Here is a 23,045-nt window from a genome sequence, read left to right as displayed (position 1 = left end):
AGTGATTATTCCCTTGTATAAGGCAATGGTCAGGCTGCACCTTGAGTATACAGGTCTGGAGGCCTCATTTCAAGAAAGATGTAGAACTGCTGGAACGAGTACAGAGAAGGGCAACAAGATTAGTGAATGGAACGAAGAGTTGCTCTTACGAAGAAAGGCTTAAGCTTTGCAAATTACAGTGTCTGGAGACTAGGCACTAGCGAGGTGATCTGATAGAGATGTATAAAGTCTTGAATGGTTTGAGCATGCTCAATGCTGATGGGATACTGCCTCTTGCTCACAATAATCACCTGAGAGAGCATAAATTCAAATTGAGAAAAGACAGATGTAGGATAGACGTGCGGAAATTTGCCTTTAGCCAGCGGGTGGTTGGTTGGTGGAACAGACTTCCATCCCTTGTGGTGGAGGTTGATAGCCTAAATAAGTTTAAGGCTCAGCTGGACAGGTATTTTGAATGAACAGAGGGGTGAAGTGGAAGTGGTTTTTTTTGGCTGATGCTGCATAAGCTTGCTTTCTTGCATCAAATGCCTCTACTAATGCTAATGCTAATGCTAACATAAAATCAAATTAGTCATGGTCTGATATGTACACCTAAAGAAATAGATGGTTGATAAAGAACTTGCCCAACCTCTCCTGACTTTTCTATTAATATGTATAATAATAGGAGGATGCTTATATTGCATGGATGATGGCAAACCCTTTGGACCAAAAGTCAAAACACATATTTTTCAATTTAGTAGTAATAGCAGTGGCTGTATAACGTAGGCATGCCAGAGGAAAACCTGGCAGGTTTACATAACATGCTGGATCAGCACCCTACCAGGTGCTGATCTAACAAACCTTTGATTTCCCCCCCCCCCCAAAAAAAGCATCAACCTCAACTACCCATGGAGATAGCTTGTTCCAATACTTAATCTCTAGCAAAAGGAAAACTTCCAACAGTTCAGTCTATGATACTTCCCCTTCAGTTTGAATTTATGGCTATTAGTTATAGAAACATTTAATACTATGGTAATTTCCCTTCCATACATCTTGCTCTCCTCCCCCTCTCAGAGCATTATATGCTTTAATCATGTCCTCTCTAAGGTACTCATTCATCAAACTGTACCTTTTCATGCACCCCATGTGTGTGTTTTTAGGTATGGCTTCCATACCTGGACACGGTATTACAAGTACGATCTCACAATTCCCTCATATGGTTATTTATAATCTACTATTTCTATAAGCAATTATTCAATAAATAATTAATGGGATAAGATGAGCCCCTTCTTTGCTGCATGTATACACTTCATAAAGAACTTGTCTGGCTGTACTGTAACCCCCCCCCCCACCATTCCATTCTTCTCTACTTTTTTGAATTCAACTCTTCCTAGCGTAAAACTCTGTTTTTCACAATTAAAACATAGCTGACACTTTATCTGACCATCTCTGAAGCATTGTTGCTTAATGCTGATCATTAAGCAACAGTGCTTCAATTCTCTTCATCACTATCATTCAAGATAGAAAGGGTGCAAGAATGTTTGCTGATGCTATTGAGGCAGTGTTAGGTGGATCTGAAAACTGCTAGATTGGGGAGATACAAGGACTAATAGATTAACAGTAGCCACTGGCAGAGGTGAAAGTGATTCTTGCAGTGCTTCTATTGGAATCAGCAGCAGCCTGGAAAATAAGATGCAGGATATTTCAGAGACTGCTGGGAATCACTGGGGTACAAGTAAACACATGGGTTGTGTTAGAGTAGCTAAGAAAAAGAACAGATGCATGTATACTTGCATGTAAACCAATGCTGGGAGTTTGATAAATAAATTTGATGAATTTGAGGTATTGCTCAAGGTATCAAAGGCGGATATTGTTGGGATATCAGAGACGTGGTGTCACACAGATATAAGTAATGCAGAACTGGAATTTGGGGAGTACAACGTCTACAGAAAGGATAGACAGGATAGGAAGGGAGGAGGCGTTATGCTATTAGTTAAGAAACACATAAAATCCAAGGAAGTGAAGCCAGTCAACATTGCTGGACAGTGCAGTGTTGAGTCAGTTTGGTGTGACATAAGCATTGGGAGATCAAAATTGAGAGTAGGAGTGTGCTATAGGCCTAATGATTCAGATGAGTATAATAAGAAACTGTACAGGGAAACAGAGTGGGCCAGTAAATCAGAGAGTCTTATAATGGGGGATTTTAATTTCCCAGATATTGACTGGAATTTGTGGGTTGGTCACTCGCACACTAGCAAGGCTTTTGTGGATGATTGTTTTCTACATCAGCATGCTCGGGAGGCAACTAGAGGGAGCAATACTCTTGATTTGATTATCAGTAGCGATTCTTCATGCATTAAGAATCTGCAGATACAGGAACCACTAGGTGGCAGTGATCACAGTGTGCTGAAGTGGGATTTACTCAAGGAGGTAACTACCATCAGGGGTAAAGGGAAGAGTTATTGCTTTCATAAAGGCGATTCTTCATGCATTAAGAATCTGCAGATACAGGAACCACTAGGTGGCAGTGATCACAGTGTGCTGAAGTGGGATTTACTCAAGGAGGTAACTACCATCAGGGGTAAAGGGAAGAGTTATTGCTTTCATAAAGGCGATTCTTCATGCATTAAGAATCTGCAGATACAGGAACCACTAGGTGGCAGTGATCACAGTGTGCTGAAGTGGGATTTACTCAAGGAGGTAACTACCATCAGAGGTAAAGGGAAGAGTTATTGCTTTCATAAAGGCGACTACGATGGTCTGAGACCGTATTTAAATTCTATACAGTGGGACCACCTGATGATGTTACCAACAGCAAACTCAAAATGGGAAGTATTCAAAGAACTTATCTTGGAAGCTACTAGGCTTTACATACCAACTAAGAAATATTGTTCAAGGTTCAGGCCTAAATGGAAGTTAGATGAACTAATGAGACATATGGCAGAGAAGAAAAATGCATGGGATACATATAAATTAACACGTGACACAGAAGCCTATGATAGATATAAGTTGATCTGTAACCAAGTCACAAAGGAGGTTAGGCAGGCGAAGGCAGATTATGAGAAATCTTTGGCAAGGGATGCAAAGAAAAACAGCAAGGAGTTCTTTACTTATGTAAACTCTAGAAGGAAAGGGATGAATCAGATTGGTACACTTGATATCGATGGTTCAACTGTTCATGATCCTGCTCAGGTAGTCAACAAACTAAATCAATATTTTGCATCTACATTCACACATGAGGAGTTATTCAGGAAGGGGAATGCCATAGATGAAGTAAACACTGGCAGTGAGCTAGATGATCTTGTAATAATTGAGAGTAAAGTGGAGGAGAAATTGTTGAAGATAAATACAAGAAAGGCACCTGGGGTGGATGTGATCTATCCAGTTGTATTAAAGGAGGCGGCAAAGAAAGTAAGCAATCCGTTAGCCATAATTATGAGAGCTTACTTGGACTCAGTGGAGGTACCCACAGACTGGAGATGTGCAAATGTAACCCCAATTCACAAAGGAGGATCAAAGGCTGACACAAGTAATTATAGACCTGTGAGTTTAACTTCTGTTCCAGGAAAATTAATGGAGGCACTGGTTAAAGAAGCACTGCAGGATCATCTAGACAAGACTTCAGTCATAGCTCGGACACAGCATGGTTTTGTGAAGGGAAAGTCTTGCCTGACCAATTTGATTGGATACTATGATGCAATCACAAAAGAACTGGATGCAGGGAATAACTTTGATATTATATACTTCAATCTTAGAAAGGCTTTTGATACTGTTGCATATGGAAGACTGCTGCACAAATTGGAGCAGTGTGGCATTGGAGGCAAATTGCTACTATGGATAAAGGGGTGGTTGAGGGGGAGAAGACAGAGAGTGGTAATCAATGGACACTGCTCATCATGGACTAATGTTATTAGTGGAGTCCCTCAGGGTTCAGTGTTGGGTCTATTATTGTTTTCTGTATTTATAAATAATATTGATGATGGTATATCAAGCTTAATGTCCAAGTTTGCAGATGATACAAAGGTTGGCAGAGTTGTTAAGGACACTACTGATGCTATGCTGCTGCAACGGGATCTGGAAAGGTTGAGCAGATGGGCTGAGAGGTGGCAAATGAAGTTTAACATTGACAAATGTAAAGTACTACACATGGGAAACAGCAACCCCAGAGCAACGTATCAACTCTGTGGTACTACACTGACAGTGGTAGAGAGTGAAAGGGACTTGGGGGTGGTTGTGCAGGCAGATATGAAGTTCTCTGAGCAGTGCAGACGGGCTGCAAGAGTAGCTCATGGAGTATTGTCAATGATATAAAGGAATTTTTCTAGCAGGGATAAGGAGGTGATTATTCCCTTGTATAAGGCAATGGTCAGGCTGCACCTTGAGTATACAGGTCTGGAGGCCTCATTTCAAGAAAGATGTAGAACTGCTGGAACGAGTACAGAGAAGGGCAACAAGATTAGTGAATGGAACAAAGAGTTGCTCTTACGAAGAAAGGCTTAAGCTTTGCAAATTACAGTGTCTGGAGACTAGGCACTAGCGAGGTGATCTGATAGAGATGTATAAAGTCTTGAATGGTTTGAGCATGCTCAATGCTGATGGGATACTGCCTCTTGCTCACAATAATCACCTGAGAGAGCATAAATTCAAATTGAGAAAAGACAGATGTAGGATAGATGTGCGGAAATTTGCCTTTAGTCAGTGGTTAGTTGGTTGGTGGAACAGACTTCCATCCCTTGTCGTGGAAGTTGATAGCCTAAATAAATTTAAGGCTCAGCTGGACAGGTATTTCGAACGAACAGAGGGTTGAAGTAGAAGGGTTTTTTTTTTTTTTTTTTGTCTGATGCTGCATAAGCTTACTGTCTTGTATCATATGCCTCTACTAATGCTTGTGCTAACTATACGAGCATCCTTGATTTTAGGGAAGATCCTATTTGATTTGGGGTGTGCAAATGTCGCCTCATTTCACAAAGGGGTAGATGTGATTTCTCTGACAATTTCTAAGGATATATATCTTTATTATCTTGACAATTTGCTAAGGATATATCTTTACTAATGATATATATATATTTTTTTCATGATTTATAAAATTTGGTGTCCCATGCAAGTGCCCTACTAGCATCTATCACTAGTGTGCCTTAATTCAGCACTGATTGCAGCATTCTCTCTTAATTCAAAATCCTTAATAATACAAGTGGACCCAATTTCGGCCAAGTCCATACAGTCTGTGACAACCAAATGCTCAGCTTGTACCTTCACGATGGTGGGATGTTAATAACCCTGGGTATAACCTCCATGCACATGCACATGCACACTGTGGGTGACCACCCAGGTGTGAACCAACGTAAGCAGAGGTTGAGGTGTGGTGCCCAAATCACATGGAGGAATGCCACCCCACTGTGTTACCAGGCAACACTAGATGGTAGATGACTCTCATCAACTGGTGAAATACCACCACTTTGCTTATTGGAGGCTTGAAGTGGTGGAACCCATGTTTAGTCTCCACAGCTAAGTTCTGGTCAACCCTTCCCCATCTCTTCTATCATGCAGTAAGACTGATGACTTTTGAGGTTATAATGAACATCATGGTGAGATCCAATCTTCCTTACATTTCGAGGGTACAGCTCTAAAACAGTATTCGCAGGCCGGCTGCTAGTTAGTACACCGGACCGAACCTATTGCTAACTCTTTAGGAGGCTTCCAGATCAGCTAGTGTATAATCCTGCTACCCCTACCCTGCCAGATAGTGACTGGAAGGAGTCCGAGTAGAGCGTGTGTGTGTGTGTATGTCTGTGCGGGGGTCATTGTGAGGCTACATTATGTCAAGTATCTGGGTATATTCTTACCATGTGTACGCCATATCCAAAAATTTCATTACTTCATACAGCAGTTCACCCCCCCCCCCACTTTTTCTTACTATTGAATACACCATGTGTCAAACTAATAGAGTAAGCATATCTGCGAAACGATCTAGACCTCCCAAACACTTCCTGCTTCATTTCACAAATACACGTGGTCTTAATTCTAATCTCAGTGATGTCCATTTCCACTTGCAGTCTGCCAAACCCCATGTACTTTTTCTGACAAAATCTCAGTTATTGGTTGATTCAACTACTGCTCATTTCAATTGCCCAAACTATTCACTGTGATTCCTTTCGCCTCAAAGGTGGTACTTGTGCATATGTCCATTCCAATATTCCCTGTCAGAGACTTGGTAATTTGGAATCTCCTCGCTTCGATCTTCTCTGGCTCAAAATCTCTCTACCTCACTGCGTCAAATTCATCTATTGTCTCTACCATTCTCCCAAATCCACTAATCACTTGGAACTCTTTGACTTCCTCTCTTTGCAACTTGACAGTATATATTTTGATATATACAATATTTTTCAACTGCTTCAGAAAGAGTGGCTTTGAATAGAATATAATTGAAAAACATGGTCCAGCAGGCGAATGTGATAGTAACATTGAGGAATGGGGGAATTTGAAGGAGCATATGAATTTTGTTGGGAAATTTGAAGAGTTTGTGAAGGTGGATGATGATCAAAATGTCAATATAAAAGGAGACATACAAACCATTAACTTTTTAATAAATTAATCTAATTTAAAGAATCCAATGTTGTTTGCACAGTTTTAGTCCCATGCATTTTTAACAACAGCACACACATTATCAAAATGCAATAGTTGTTTTATCAATTCTCTATTATGCTAAATCCATTTTGGGCATCTTTTTTTACATAGCAGTGTGTGTGTATGTGTGCGTGCGCTTCACTTTTGCTGTTGCTGGTAACAAAAACATCATTGTTTTGTTTAGTGTTCAGCAGCTCTTCTGGTTTGGCATTGCTGTGGTAGCAACTTCATCACCCACCTTCACAAAATCTTCAAATTTGCTAACAAAATCCATATGCTCCTTCAAATTCCCCTATTCTTCTGCTATCACATTTGTCTGCTGGACCATGTTTTTCAATAATATTCTCTTCAAATCCACTATTTCTGAAGCAGTTGATTATTACACTTGATGTAATACTGTTCCAAGCAATAACAAGATTATGGATAGCATCCAAGGCATTCCAATTTCAATTTTCCCTCCTTCTGTTGCGGATCAAGTACCTTATCAATCAGGCTCTCTTGAGGTTATAAACAATGCCTTGATTCAATGGCTGCGTAAAACTGGTAGTACCGAGAAGTAAAAACAACAGCCGTATATTTGTCAACTTAAGTGTCTTAGCAGAATGTGCTGTACAATGATCTAGAATCATCAAAATGTTCCTTTTTTCAGAAGCAATTCTTCTGGCCACTTTTGATAACCAAGATTGAAAAATTTTGACTGTAAGCCACTGTGATTATGAGGCCACTTCTACTTGCCTCATAATCACAGAGAAGTTGGTTAACTTCTTTAAAACATCTTGGCTTGGAAAGCTTAACCAATCACAAGTGAGTGTAGTTTTATTCTGCCATCTGAATTCCAGCATAACAGAACAGTGAATCTTTGTTTACTTAATTTTTAACCATGACAAGACTCTCCTCGAACATCAAATAGTTTGTTTGGCAGCAAACTATAAAATAAACCTGTCTCATCAAGATTAAAAATATCTTTTGCCTATATTTTTTAAGAATGGACCGTACAGAACAACCAGTCTGTAGCCTTTTCTTTATTGACTAATCCAGACTCACTGCAAACATTTCATGAAACCAAGTTATTCCTGTCTTTAAAGCTTTGGAGCCAGCCGATGCTGCATTTGAAATCACTAATTCTATGTGTTGCTGAGCTAGATATTTTACTTTATCTTGCAAAATCAGACCTGATATTGGCAAATTAGATGCATGCGTTTGTTGGTACCCTCAAAAAGTTTTGTTTCAAGCTCCTCGTGTTTTGCACCACGAATTCGTTTCCTGTTTTTTTTTATCACTGCTCTAGTGTCACGCATGTCAAGTTTTTTCCAGTATTGTAGATAAAGTACGTAAAGAGATGCACCCCTTCCTTTCATTTCTAGGCTTAATGCCATTTGTTTACATTTTGTTGCCATAAACAAAATTCCATTTGTTAGATGAGATTTAATATAAACAAATTTTTAAATTAATTTAAAGATACAAGTTCCAAAAAAATATATTATACTGTAGCAAAAGATTCTTTGAACTGGCGTAACAATTGCAATTGACCTTAATCCCATGGAGAGCAAGGTAGTGTATGTAAACAACTTAGAAAAACTGTCTTTAATTAACAGCTCATCCTTCACAATGATGTTTTTCAGAGTACATTTACATTGTAGCCACCATAAACTGGTTTTGTTTTCAGAAAATTAAACATATGCAGCATAACAGAACAGGGAACTGGGTAGCCAGAAGCAATAATAGGGGTACTATTTGGGCAACTGTGCCCAGATTTGAATTAAACATACAAAATAACAATATTTATTTCCCATAGAGTGAAAACGAACTTTGTAATACATATTAACCGAATTTTGTAATGAATATACTTATACAGAAAAGCCTATCCATTCACAGGGGCATGTGATTCATATAAACGAGTACTTTGTAAAAACAGAGTTTGTATTGAACTTTTACTATAATAATAATAATAAAATCTGATTGACAGTAACCATTTGTCAAGAGAGTCATATATAGGGTTTCAGTTTAATTTACATTGGAAAACACCTCTATAAGAAGCTATGGGTAAGTTTCTTGTGTGCTAAACAGGAATATTGGAGCATTTTAACAGAAATTAGATGTAGAAGATATCTGAATATGTCACTAGGATTCATTCGAGGCTGTGTAAACAATGGAATTAGTGACCTCCCTCTAATACCTTGCTCATGTAGTCATTAGATTTTAATTCAACAGCATATTTGTTGGGTGATTGTATGCACTGGGTAAGATCTAATTAGTACTGTATGCCCAATGGTTTGTCTGGCTTGATAACTGTCCACCAAGCTTAAAAATACACTATGCATATATTTAAATATACACAAAGTGAAGTATCTTTGTTTAGTTATGTGTTTGCCAATTATCAACACATCTGGGAGGAGATTGGAAGCTACAGATAATCCATCTCAAGGAGGGGGGGGGGCGCCGAGGGAGCAGCCCCAGGAGTTTCAGCCTGCATTACTAAGTCAGTGCTCCCAAAAATTTCCAATACCAACAGCAACACCTTCTATAAAAGTATTTTATAAAAGCTGTCTATTATATTTATTTTAAGAGAAATATTCATTTTACAACTGTATTATTTTTAATGTGGTATTAGTATAATATAGAGTGATTTGAAATTTGCACACCAAAATCAAACAAAAAGGGCTAATTTCTCTCATTTTGGTAACCGTATGCAATTCACACAAAACCACATCAGTAGCAACATTTTCTACATACAGAAACTTACTCAACAGCAACACCTTCTATAAAAGTATTTTATAAAAGCTGTCTATTATATTTATTTTAAGAGAAATATTCATTTTACAACTGTATTATTTTTAATGTGGTATTAGTATAATATAGGGTGATTCAAAATTTTCACACCAAAATCAAACAAAAAGGGCTAATTTCTCTCATTTTGCAATTCGTATGCAATTCACACAAAACCACATCAGTAGCAACACTTTCTACATACAGAAACTCACCCATATTGGCTCACTTTAGCATTAGCATTAGTAGAGGCATTTGATGCAAGAAAGCAAGCTAATGCAGCATCAGCCAAAAAAAAAAAAAAACCCACCTCCACTTCACCCCTCTGTTCGTTCAAAACACCTGTCCTGCTGAGCCTTAAACTTATTTAGACTATCAACCTCCACTACAAGGGATGGAAGTCTGTTCCACCAACCAACCACCCGCTGGCTAAAGGCAAATTTCCGCACGTCTATCCTACATCTGTCTTTCCTCAATTTGAATTTATGCCCTCTCAGGTGATTATTCTGAGCTAGAGGAAGAATATCCCATCAGTATTGAGCATGCTCAAACCATTCAAGGCTTTATACACCTCTATCAGATCACCTCGCTGGTGCCTAGTCTCCTCCAGACACTGTAATTTGTAAAACTTAAGCCTTTCTTCGTAAGAGCACCCCTTTGTTCCATTCACTAATCTTGTTGCCCTTCTCTGTACTCGTTCCAGCAGCTCTACATCCTTCTTGAAATGAGGCCTCCAGACCTGTATACAGTACTCTAGGTGTGGCCTGACCATTGCCTTATACAAGGGAATAATCACCTCCTTATCCCTGCTGGAAAAATTCCTGTATATCATTGACAATACTCCATGAGCTACTCTTGCAGCCCGTCTGCACTGCTCAGTGAACTTCATATCTGCCTGCACAACCACCCCCAAGTCCCTTTCATTCTCTACCACTGTCAGTGTAGTACCACAGAGTTGATACGTTGCTCTGGGGTTGCTGTTTCCCATGTGTAGTACTTTACATTTGTCAATGTTAAACTTCATTTGCCACCTCTCAGCCCATCTGCTCAACCTTTCCAGATCCTGTTGCAGCAGCATAGTGTCAGTAGTGTCCTTGACAACCCTGCCAACCTTCGTATCGTCTGCAAACTTGGACATTAAGCTTGATATACCATCATCAATGTCATTTATAAATACAGAAAACAATAATGGACCCAACACTGAGCCCTGAGGGACTCCACTAATAACATTAGTCCACGATGAGCAGTGTCCATTGATTACCACTCTCTGTCTTCTCCCCCTCAACCACCCCTTTATCCATAGCAGCAATTTGCCTCCAATGTCACACTGCTCCAATTTGTGTAGCAGTCTTCCATGTGCAACAGTATCAAAAGCCTTTCTAAGATCCAAGTATATAATATCAAAGCTATTCCCTGCATCCAGTTCTTTTGTGACTGCATCATAATATCCAATCAAATTGGTCAGGCAAGACTTCCCCTTAACAAAACCATGCTGTGTCCGAGCTATAACTGAAGTCTTGTCTAAATGATCCTGCAGTGCTTCTTTAACCAGTGCCTCCATTAATTTTCCTGGAACAGAAGTTAAGCTCACAGGTCTGTAATTACTTGTGTCAGCCTTTGATCCTCCTTTGTGAATTGGGGTCACATTTGCACATTTCCAGTCTATGGGTACCTCCCCTGAGTCCAAGGAAGCTCTCATAATTATGGCTAAGGGTTTGCTTACTTCCTTTGCTGCCTCTTTTAATATAACTGGATAGATCCCATCCACCCCGGGTGCCTTTCTTGTGTTTATCTTCAACAGTTTCTCCTCCACTTTACTCCCAGTTATTTCAAGATTCTGTAGCTTACTGCTAGAGTTGAATACACCTCTAGCATTCCCCTCGCTGTGGTGAAGCTTCAGCACTTGTGGTGAAGCCATTATCCTGTCTGCATGTGTGTGTGTATAGTCAAACAAAACTTTTGTTCAAAATTGTATGTGAACATTAAAGCCAATTTCAAGAAAAATATCCCAATTCACTAGTAGCAAATAATTTTTTTTTTACAATTACTTATTATCACGATAGTTATAATTATTTATTGCAAAATATCAATAATTAATATTAATTACTGATATTTTGGCTGGCAAATTTTGAATCAACCTGTATAATTATATAGTTAAGCATTACACAAACAAAAAAAAAAAATAAATAAATACTTACTGTAATGATAAGATAGACAACTGAAAGATATGCTGCTATTGCTAAAGCTAGGAACAAGTCAAAAACTGCTGGTTTTACCCTGCAATACAAACACATTATTTTCTTCTGTATTACTATTAACTTAGCTGGGTACATAATGTAATAATAATTGTGATAGCAAAAATAATAACTGTTTATTCTTCACTTCTCTTTCAAATATGTTTCCTATCCCATTGATACATATTGCATTTAATTACAATAACTTAGATATATGTTTCACAAACTGCAAGCTTTCTACTGACATACTTGTAACCTAGCCAATATACAATCAAAATAATAATACAGGAATATCTATAGTTCAACTTCAAGTAAAGTAACTATTAACTGTATGGGAATAACCAATATATGCAATTCATAAATTCATCAATGCACACAGGACAATGTATTTTCAAGATAGAGGGCAGGCCACATGCATGTTTTTAATACTAAGTACCTGTGATTTGCATTTAACCAGTAGGAGAGTGTTAATTCAGTAAATCATTAAAATTAGAAATTACTCAATTGCTAATTTTAATGATTTACTTAAACTGCTAATTGCTAATTTTAATGATTTATTGAATTAACACCCTCCTACTGGTTAAATGCAAATTACAAAAAATTATAGTGGATTTTTTTCATGTGTTTTATCACTATAATATTTATTAATACTCAATTCTGAATTTCGCAAGGTGAAATTAACAACAGTGGTTGTAATTTTAGCTATTCTCTGGACAATCCAAATGGAGAGACTAATTAAATTAATTCGCTTAGATATAGCTTCCATTTAAATTTTTTGACTCAACAGTATTTTCATGTAATTTTGGAATACATGCTAATAATTAACTGTTTTGTGTGATGCTCTAACTTAATACACCTTTATCAAATACTCTGAATGAACCTCCAATCATTGCAGCCACCAGGTTTAATATATGCAAAAACCTTTTTATGTATTATCTGAATACATAAAAAGTTTTATTCACAGTGAATGCAAAACTTTTAATATTCTTTTATTCATATGAAGTATAATTTCATAAAAATGTCACCTACATTATTAAGTACTTCTAATTTGCTCCAGCATTTGCAGAATTTAAAACAACTGTATTATCTAGCATAGTGACAAACTCATTACGCTTCCCAATAGATTATAACAGTGACAGTTGCTGTTGTGGGATATGGATAAGGAGCATATGCATTCCTGGAGCTTTGTTTGCACATTGAAACTTCATGTCCATATAATAATTTGTTTATAACCCCTCTGTCTGGAATGCTCTTTGAACTTGAATAACTCAAACATTAAACAAGCTTATGACCAGATTCTTTTCGCAAAAGTTTTATTTAGCAGTAAAATTGAGAAAGAGAACTTGCATATTTCTTAGTTGGTATGTAAAGCCTAGTAGTTTCCAAGATTAATTCTTTGAATGTCCAATTTTGAATTTGCTATTGGTAATATCATCGGTTGGTCCCACCGTATAGAATTTAAATACTGTCTCAGACCATCGTAGTCACCTTTACGTAAGCAAAAACCCTTCCTTTTACCCTTAAGTAGTTACCTCTTTGAGTAAATCCCATTTCAGCACATTGTGATCACTGCCGCCTAGTGGTTCCTTTATCTGCAGATTCTTAATGCATGAAGAATCACTACTGATAATCAGATCAAGAGTATTACTCCCTCTAGTTGCCTCCCAAACATGCTGATGTAGAAAACATCAGCATGTTTGGGAGGCAACTAGAGGAAGTAATACTCTTGGTCACTCACATACTAGCCTTGCTAGTGTGTGAGTGACCAACCCACAAATTCCAGTCAATATCCGGGAAATTAAAATTCCTCATTATAAGACTCTCTGATTTACTGGCTCACTCTATTTCCCTATACAGTTTTTTATTATACTCATTAGTCATCAGGCCTATAACACACTCCTATTCTTAATTTGCTTAGTCACACCAAATTGACTCGACAGTGCACTGTCCAGCAATGTTGGCTGGCTGCACTTCCTTGGGGCGCCTCTGTAGCCGGGTGGGCAGGAGCAGCAGTGCGTAGCACACGCTTCTTGATTAGACCGAGGTTCGAGCCCGTAACCACCAAATACGGAGGATGCGGAAAGGTCAGGAAATGACCACCGCATATCGACAGAGCAATATGGCCTTAGTTGCTAATGCTCCTAAAAACCAAATAACAAACAACAACAAACTTCCTTGGATTTTATGTGTTTCTTAACTAATAGCATAACCGCTCCTCCATTCCTATCCTACCTGTACACATTGTACTCCCCAAATTTCGGTTCTGCATTCTTTATATCTTTGTGACACCACGTCTCTGATATCCCAACAATATCTGCCTTTGATGTTTTGATCAACACCTCAAATTTGTCAAATTTATTTAGCAAACTCCTAGCACTGGTGTATACGCAAGTATACATGCACCTGTTCCTATTCTTAGCTACCCAAACACAACCCATGTGTTTACTTGTACCGCAATGACTCCCAGCAGCCTGTGAAATACTCCGCATCTTGTTTTCCAGGCTGCTGCTCATTCCAATAGAAGCAGTGCAAGAATCACTTTCACCTCTGCCAGCGGCTACTGTTAATATATTAGTCAGTGATTCCCCCCCCCCAGATAGCAGTTTTCCGACCCACCTAACACTGCCTCGATAGCATCAGCAAATATTCTTGCACCCTTTCTATTTAAGTGTATCCCATCCCTGTAGAAGAAGTCATTTTTTTTTTTTGTTAGTTGTTGGCACATTGGCTTCGGTGGCCATAATGCACCTCGCAAGGTTTTTGCACTACTCTGATCCAAGCCGGAGGCAGGATTCGAACCCACGACTTTTGGGTTGCCAGGCAGGCACTTTACCCACTCGGCTAGCCCTGTCGGTAGAAGAAGTCTCTCCTGTTAACAAGCACAGACCATGCTGGGAAAAAAAAAAAAATTCTACCCCTTGAGCCATGCACAATCTTTCCAGGGCCGAATTGATTGAAAAGGTTCTCATCATATACTCCCTCCCATTGTGTCTGGGCAGAATTGCAGACACTTTCAAATTCAACCCTAATTCACGGCTTTTTTTCAACAGTGACCTGTACTTGTTGAGTAATTCTGCCGGTCACCTACTCTTAATATCATTAGTGCCAACGTGTACAACAATATCACCTTTTGTGCCCTTAAAAGATATCTGCTCTACGTCATCAACCTTTGCCCCTGGCAGACATACCCTGGTCCTGTTCCACCTATCCTTTTTACACACTATGTTCCCCATTTCCCTAATGACAACTAGCATTAGCATTAGCATTAGTAGAGGCATTTGATGCAAGAAAGCAAGCTTATGTAGCATCAGCCAAAAAAAAAAAAAAAAAACCCACTTCCACTTCACCCCTCTGTTCGTTCAAAATACCTGTCCAGCTGAGCCTTAAACTTATTTAGGCTATCAACCTCCACCACAAGGGATGGAAGTCTTTCCACCAACCAACCACCCGCTGGCTAAAGGCAAATTTCCGCACGTCTATCCTACATCTGTCTTTCCTCAATTTGAATTTATGCCCTCTCAGGTGATTTTTCTGAGCTAGAGGAAGAATCCCATCAGCATTGAGCATGCTTAAACCATTCAAGGCTTTATACACCTCTATCAGATCACCTTGCTGGTGCCTAGTCTCCAGACACTGTAATTTGCAAAACTTAAGCCTTTTTTCGTAAGGCACCCCTTTGTTCCATTCACTAATCTTGTTGCCCTTCTCTGTACTCGTTCCAGCAGCTCTACATCCTTCTTGAAATGAGGCCTCCAGACCTGTATACAGTACTCTAGGTGTGGCCTGACCATTGCCTTATACAATGGAATAATCACCTCCTTATCCCTGCTGGAAAAATTGCTGTATATCATTGACAATACTCCATGAGCTACTCTTGCAGCCCGTCTGCACTGCTCAGAGAACTTCATATCTGCCTGCACAACCACCCCCAAGTCCCTTTCATTCTCTACCACTGTCAGTGTAGTACCACAGAGTTGATACGTTGCTCTGGGGTTGCTGTTTCCCATGTGTAGTACTTTACATTTGTCAATGTTAAACTTCATTTGCCACCTCTCAGCCCATCTGCTCAACCTTTCCAGATCCTGTTGCAGCAGCATAGTGTCAGTAGTGTCCTTGACAACCCTGCCAACCTTTGTATCGTCTGCAAACTTGGACATTAAGCTTGATATACCATCATCAATATCATTTATAAATACAGAAAACAATAATGGACCCAACACTGAGCCCAGAGGGACTCCACTAATAACATTAGTCCACGATGAGCAGTGTCCATTGATTACCACTCTCTGTCTTCTCCCCCTCAACCACCCCTTTATCCATAGCAGCAATTTGCCTCCAATGTCACACTGCTCCAATTTGTGTAGCAGTCTTCCATGTGCAACAGTATCAAAAGCCTTTCTAAGATCCAAGTATATAATATCAAAGTTATTCCCTGCATCCAGTTCTTTTGTGACTGCATCATAGTATCCAATCAAGTTGGTCAGGCAAGACTTCCCCTTAACAAAACCATGATGTGTCTGAGCTATAACTGAAGTCTTGTTTAAATGATCCTGCAGTGCTTCTTTAACCAGTGCCTCCATTAATTTTCCTGGAACAGAAGTTAAGCTCACAGGTCTATAATTACTTGTGTCAGCCTTTGATCCTCCTTTGTGAATTGGGGTCACATTTGCACATTTCCAGTCTATGGGTACCTCCCCTGAGTCCAAGGAAGCTCTCATAATTATGGCTAAGTGTTTGCTTACTTCCTTTGCTGCCTCCTTTAATATAACTGGATAGATCCCATCCACCCCGGGTGCCTTTCTTGTGTTTATCTTCAACAGTTTCTGCTCCACTTTACTCCCAGTTATTTCAAGATTCTGTAGCTTTCTGCTAGAGTTGAATACACCTCTGGCATTCCTCTTGCTGAATAACTCCTCATGTGTGAATGTCGATGCAAAATATTCATTTAGTTTGTTAGCTACCTGAGCAGGATCATCAACAGTTGACCCATCAAAAACTACTAAAGCTACTAAAAACTAAAAACTACTAAAGCTACTCTAGAAAATAAGTTAATATGCCAATTTAAGTTAATAAAACAGAAAAAATTTTAAAAAAACTTCTCTATTAGCCGAAGCCGTAAAAACGTCTCCTGCACAAGGCTACTTTTGCAGCTTTGTTGTTTTTGTTTTTAATTACAGAGAAATAAACTGCATTTAGTATTAAGTGTATGGTTTTAAAATTACAGACAAATAAACTGCGTTTAGTATTAAGTGTATGGTTTTAAAATTACAGACAAATAAATTGTATTTAATATTAAATGTATTATAGTTTAGTTTATACAAGCATATTAATTCAAATAATATGTAGGTATATACAAGCAACCCCCGTATAACATGGTACTTCTACAACACAGTTTTGCTCTAACACAGTTTGTGAATTGCGACAATCCTCGCACAACACGGTACTTATTTAACATGGTTTGAGAATTGTGGGAAATCTGGTTTATTTAAATCTCAAACGTTTATTTCAAAAAAAGAGAAAACTGTACCAGGTTTTAAGGCATCAAAAGATCATGCAACGTTACTTATGTGCAGTAACACATCAGGAGATTACGTGATAAAACCTATGATGGTTTATAGATCCTCCAATCCTCGTGTAATGAAAGGCGTAAATAAAAATGTGTTCCCGGTATATTGGAAAGCAAATAAAAAAGCTCGGGTAAACACCGATTTGTTTAAAGAATGGTTTCTAAATTGTTTTGTGCCAGATGTGGAAAAGTATTTAAAGTGGAAAAATCCAGATTTCAAAGTTTTATTACTATTGGATAATGCGCCAGGCCATCCAAATGGGTTTAAGTCATGTTCCTACCACTTAACACAACTTCTTTAATTCAGCCATTGGATCAAGGCATTATATCTACCTTTAAAAGCTCATTACATCAGAAAATCGTTACAGTGGATTTTGAAAAAATTGATTCCGAATCTATTGAAGTGATGGAGGCATGGAAACATTTTTCAGTTGTGGACTGTATCGGAATCATAGCTTTAAAAATGTATAGTTTGAAAAATGTATGGCCAGAGTCAGTTTGTTCAGGAAATATGATTGAACCGGCAGAAAATAGAATTGGTACGATAGCAGAACTTGCTAAGTCGGTAGGAGGGGAAGGTTTTGATGATATGACTACTAAAGACATTCACGAATTACTGGTAGAAAAAGAGGCTGGCGAAGCAGATTTGGTGGAAATGACATTGGAGGTAAACCAAATCAGTTCAGAGGATGACAGCATAGAAGAAAATCCAGAAGTTCCAAAATTTGGAACTTCAGGATTTTCTGAAGTACGAGACTTGAGGGAAGGCATAAGGTTAGCTGAGCAATTAGAATCATATTTTTTGAATGCAGATCCTTCGACTGAAAGGAGCACAAAGTTCAAAAGGGAGCTTCAAAAATGTTTCGCTCCATACCATGAAATTTACAAAGATCTATCAAGAAAAAGCAAACAAACCCAGATTGCCAATTTTTTGAAGAGAGCAGAAGATACACAAAATCAAGATGCTGCAGAAGAAAGTTCAGAACGTGAAGATATTCAGGTGAAGATAAACAGAGAAAACGTTCTCGTTTGATTGTGCTTAGCAGCAATAAAGAGGAAGAAAATTAAATGAAAGTACATTATCTGACATATATGTTTCACAGTTTGTAAGGTAAGATGTTTGTTCAGTTATTACTATTTAAGTTACTACTATTATAAAAAATAGTTAAAATATTAAGTTAAGTATTAAGTTATTTAGTTTCCGATAGTTATAAAAAAAACCAGTGTATTTTTGTTAACTTTTGGAATGTAACCTCCCCCTTTTTATACTGGTTCTTACTCCCGTATAACATGGTTTCGCATTACACAAGATTTTGTAGGAACCAAATAGCCGTGTTATACGAGTTACCTGTACTTATATTATTTTTTTTCTCTCTAATATTTCTTTTGTTTTTTGAATCTACCTTCTTTTCAAGTTATTGAGAATTTAAAAAAAAATAGGAGGTAGATTTAACTAATCACTGATATAAAGTGTTCATTGTTTAATAGCCTCAGGGGTTTCCCCCCCATCTCTGATATAGTGAGTAATGGTTATAACGAGGAAATTTTGTCAGTAGATTTAACTAATCACTGATATATAGTGTTCATTGTTCAACGGCCCAGGAGTTTCCCCATCTCTGCTATCACTGATATAGCAAGTAATGGTTATAACGAGGAAATTTTGTCGGTCCCTTGATGCTCGTCATAACCAAGGTCAACTGTATATTGTAAATTTTAATTTCATAACCTTTGTAAATTTCAAATTTTACGTAAATTACAGTTGCTACAAGATCCACTTACAATACAAAGTTGAGGGATATCAAACAGAAAGGCCTGTGGGCATTTCTGGTGTGAGTCACAACTTCATCATTTGTACAGCCTGTGGCATGTATTCTAAGGTTGGTCTAGTAGACAGATCTAGCTTATCTGGCAATTCTTTTCTTTGCAACTGATATAACTGCTCCGGTCAAAGGTGATCTAGTTTTATTGGGTGGCTCTATTGTCAGAAAAATGGGTAACGTTTTTTGTAGTAAAGATAGGTGGTCCAGAACCAGAGTGTGTTTGCCAGGAGCTACAATTGATGATGTTACAAACGAATTGTCAGATTTTAGGGAGGTAAAGAGAGAATTATCATGCATGGGGGGGGGCTACTACATTAAACATCTGACCATCTGTTGGAGAAACATAGGACTATGCTGAGAAAATGCCATGAGTTACGTCACAATGTGTATGTGTCTACAATTCTGCCCAGAAACGATAGGAGGGACTATATGCTGAAAGCCTAGCATGGCCCGCATTTTTAGGTAGTAGAATATTTCGTAGAGATGGTATTCATTTGAACAAAGGTGGTGCAAAGATTTTTTCCAGTATCATTGAGGATGCCTTAGGGTTCAGAGAAACTGCTAGTTATGGGAGAGAAGGGTAATTCAGATCCATGTTTATCTGATGATATGGGTCAAAGTAATGCCTGCACTCACCTCACCATAGGATGTTCTGAGGATAGCAATGTTTCAAATGAGAGGGAAGATATAGCGTGGGATACATACCTAAATAACTTTGTAGGGTGGGTGTGGGAAAACCTTAGACAACCTAGCTGATGTGTTGCAGATGAACTGAACAAGTACTTAGCATCTGTCTTTACTTCTTTATTTCTTATTTCTAAGATTATTTCTTATTTACTGATGAATGCTGAGACCCTTTATGCTGAGAAGAGGCTGTGAGAGTGAGGCATAGCCTCATTCTCACGGCCTCTTAAATATGAAATTAGTGATATCATAATTACAGATGATTGTTTATTAGAAAAACCTTTGATCATAAAGGCAAATGAGGCTCCTGGACTTGATGGCATATACCCTGTAATTTTGAGGGACAGCACGATGGAGTGTACTGAACCACTGAGGTTAATTATGAGGGCACCTTTGGACTCAGGAGAGATTCCTTTGGATTGGAAAAGTGCCAATGTATCGCCAACAGATAAAAGTGGTTTAAAAGTGAAGTTGGTAACTACAAACCGGTTAGCCTAACTTCGGTGACAGAAAAAATCTGAGAAGCAATGATTAAGAGTGCAATCCAGAAATATTTAGAAAGATATGGCATTCTAAAGGACATACAACATGGTTTTGTTAAGGGTAAATCATGCTTAACTAACTTAGTAGGCTATTTTGACACAGTTACTTAGGAGTGGATTTAGGGAATAATTTGTACATAGTTTATTTGGTTTTTAGCAAAGCACCTGACTCGGTCCCTCATGAGAAGTTAGTGTATAAGCTTGAACAGGTTGCGATTACTGGTAAGGTTCTAAGATGAATTGCTAGGTGGCTGCGGGGCAGAAGGCAGAGGATTGAACAAAAAACAATTGCTTTTTGAAAGCAATTGGTGTAACATCAGGAGTGGGGTCTCTCAAGGACTGCTATTGTTTCCCATTTTCATAAATGATGTTGATGAAGGAATAAAAGTCATGATGCAAATATTGGCAGAGTCGTTAATGATTAACGCAAGAGCGTTCTTTAAGGATGACTTAAACAGGCTTCAAAGATGGTCAGAGAAGTGGCAGCTATGTTTTAATGCAAGGTCTTACGCTTGGAGAATAGCAACCCACAAATAAACTGTACACTTAGTGAGATTGAATTAAAAAAATTGGAGGAGGGGGGGGAAAGGGACCTGGAAGTTACAATATGGGCAGATATTAAGTTTTCTGAACAGTGTAAACAGCCAGGAAAGCCCATGGTGTCCTATCAATGATTTATCGAACGCTATCCTGCAGAGATAGGTAGGTGATAATCCCACTGTATAAAGCAATTGTAAGACCACATTTGGAATATGGTGTTTAAGTGTGGAGACCTCATTTGAAAAAAGACATCAAGCTCTTGAAAGGGTCCAAAGATGGGCAACTGGAATGGAGAGATCAGCAGAAGGATGACCATATGAGGGAAAGACTTCAATTATGTGGGCTACAGAGCTTGGCAACCAAGCATCTGAGAGGTGACTTGATTGAGGTTTATAAGGCTCTGAAAGGGATTAGTGAAATGAATGAAGGTGGAATTCTCACTGTTCTAAACATTAAGAAAACAAACTGGCAGATCTTCAATGAACTTACAGCAGCAGAGCTGCAGAAACAGGAAAATGAGGGATCTAGATCAAACAATAACTGTAGCCTGGATGACCTTGTAATGACTATGACAGAAATGATCATGAAAATATCAAACCTGTCTAGTCCCCTAGTGGTTTCCTGAACTGAGTATACTTGGGAGAAGGGCACACCAGGCAAGGAGACATTTCCAGAGGGCTAGAACATCTTGGCCCTAAAATAAGGCACGTGCTGAAAGATTCCTATAGGTCTCTCAGGAACCAATGCACAGCCCTCATAGTGTAAAGAAAAAAGAATCCTGGAAGCACTTGATGGGGACATCTGGAAATGCCGATCCATGGGGAATTGTGTACAGAATTGTCACCAACAAGCTGCCAAGAGGAGAGGTGATAGAAACCACAGTTAAATTAGATGGAACCCCAACCCTGTGCTGTGCAGAGTCTGTTAATAACATATTAGATACTATTATTCAGACTGAGGCTGGGGATTATTCCTCTACTCAGAATGACAATCAAGGAAAATATACACTATGAAAATGTCAACATAGAGCCTCTATTTACAACAGAAGAATTACAAGCAGCTTTGATTAAAACCAAAAACAATAAATGCCCCAGAATTGACCTCCTAGAAGTGGAAATAATTAAAAAAATTGCTGAAATTGCACCTGATAAAATAATGAATCTGTATAATCAATGCCTGAGAGAGGAAAAATTTCCCAAAATTTGGAAAATAACTGTGCTCAGGCTCACATTAAAGAATCCTGAGAAACCTTCCACGGACCCCAAATCATACAGACCTATAGTTTTACTCCCAGTAATAGGGAAAGTATATGAAAGATTAATTTACAATAGAATCTCAACCTACTTCTCTGAATCAGGATACTATTCAAATAATCAGTATGGATTTAAGCAGGGCAATTCCACGGAGGATGACATGCACCACCTACTCACAACAGTACAAAACACAGAGGAAAAATATGTTGGCAATTTCAATAGACTTTGCTGGTGCAATTTGACTCACTCTGGTGGCAGTGTCCTTAGGAGGCCCCACCAGACAAATGCCCTCCAAAACCTCTATCAGTTAATAAACAGCTACCTCAAAGACAGAAGTGTCTCGGTTCACACAAGGTTCCAGGAATTGACATGCCCTGTGAATAAAGATTGCCCACAGAGCTGAATACTTGGCTCTTTCTTCTGGATAATTATTCTAGATGAATTTCTGGCCTTGGATCTGGGCCCAGTGGAAAGTCTTTGCAGATGACTGATCCTTCTTGTAAAAGGAAACACAAGAGTGGTTGCAGAACAAACAGGAAATCAGAGGTGCTGTTACCAAAAGGTTTCTACCACAGATAGCAATTAGTCCAAAGTCATCAAAGTGGTATGCCCCTGGACATTTTACAACCTTCATACTGACAGGTCATGGCTCTCTAAAGGCAAAACTAACTTCCTTAGGGTTAACTAATGACCAAAATTGTACCAGTGGCAAGACTGGGCACACATTCTTTATGAATGTATAATCTTTGAAATCCAGAGAACACAGTTAATAGCTGCAACTGATTAATAATAATAATTAAAATTATTATTAATAATAATAATTAAAATCATGATTACAAAATTCCAAGGTGACAGGAACACTAATTTATTATAAATGAGAATAATGCAATCACAAATTTTAGCCAACAGGTATTTTAAATCAGGTGAATCATGCAGAGACAGAACCTACAGCCTCTCTCACAGTCAAGCAACAATCAAAAGCAAACATGTCCATGTCTCCCACTGCCCAAATGAAGATGTAATCTGATGGCGTAGCT

General features: G+C 38.5%; 1 protein-coding gene across 1 annotated transcript in view; it reads right to left on the bottom strand.

Moving 5' to 3' along the window:
* The window catches only part of LOC150089253 (BOS complex subunit ncln), a 178,652-nt gene that overhangs the window by 4,431 nt on the left and 151,176 nt on the right, over window positions 1–23,045 (bottom strand). Inside the window, exon 13 of the mRNA XM_090390406.1 lies at window positions 11,568–11,646. Within this exon, the coding sequence (XP_090246532.1) occupies window positions 11,568–11,646 (79 nt within the window). The remainder of the gene's footprint in view (window positions 1–11,567; window positions 11,647–23,045) is intronic.

This window comes from Mastigoproctus giganteus, chromosome 2 (genome assembly GCF_048544385.1).
Source record: "Mastigoproctus giganteus isolate SK-2022 chromosome 2, ASM4854438v1, whole genome shotgun sequence".
In the NCBI taxonomy this organism is placed as follows: domain Eukaryota; kingdom Metazoa; phylum Arthropoda; class Arachnida; order Uropygi; family Thelyphonidae; genus Mastigoproctus; species Mastigoproctus giganteus.
This window is presented reverse-complemented; position numbering and strand designations above follow the sequence as displayed.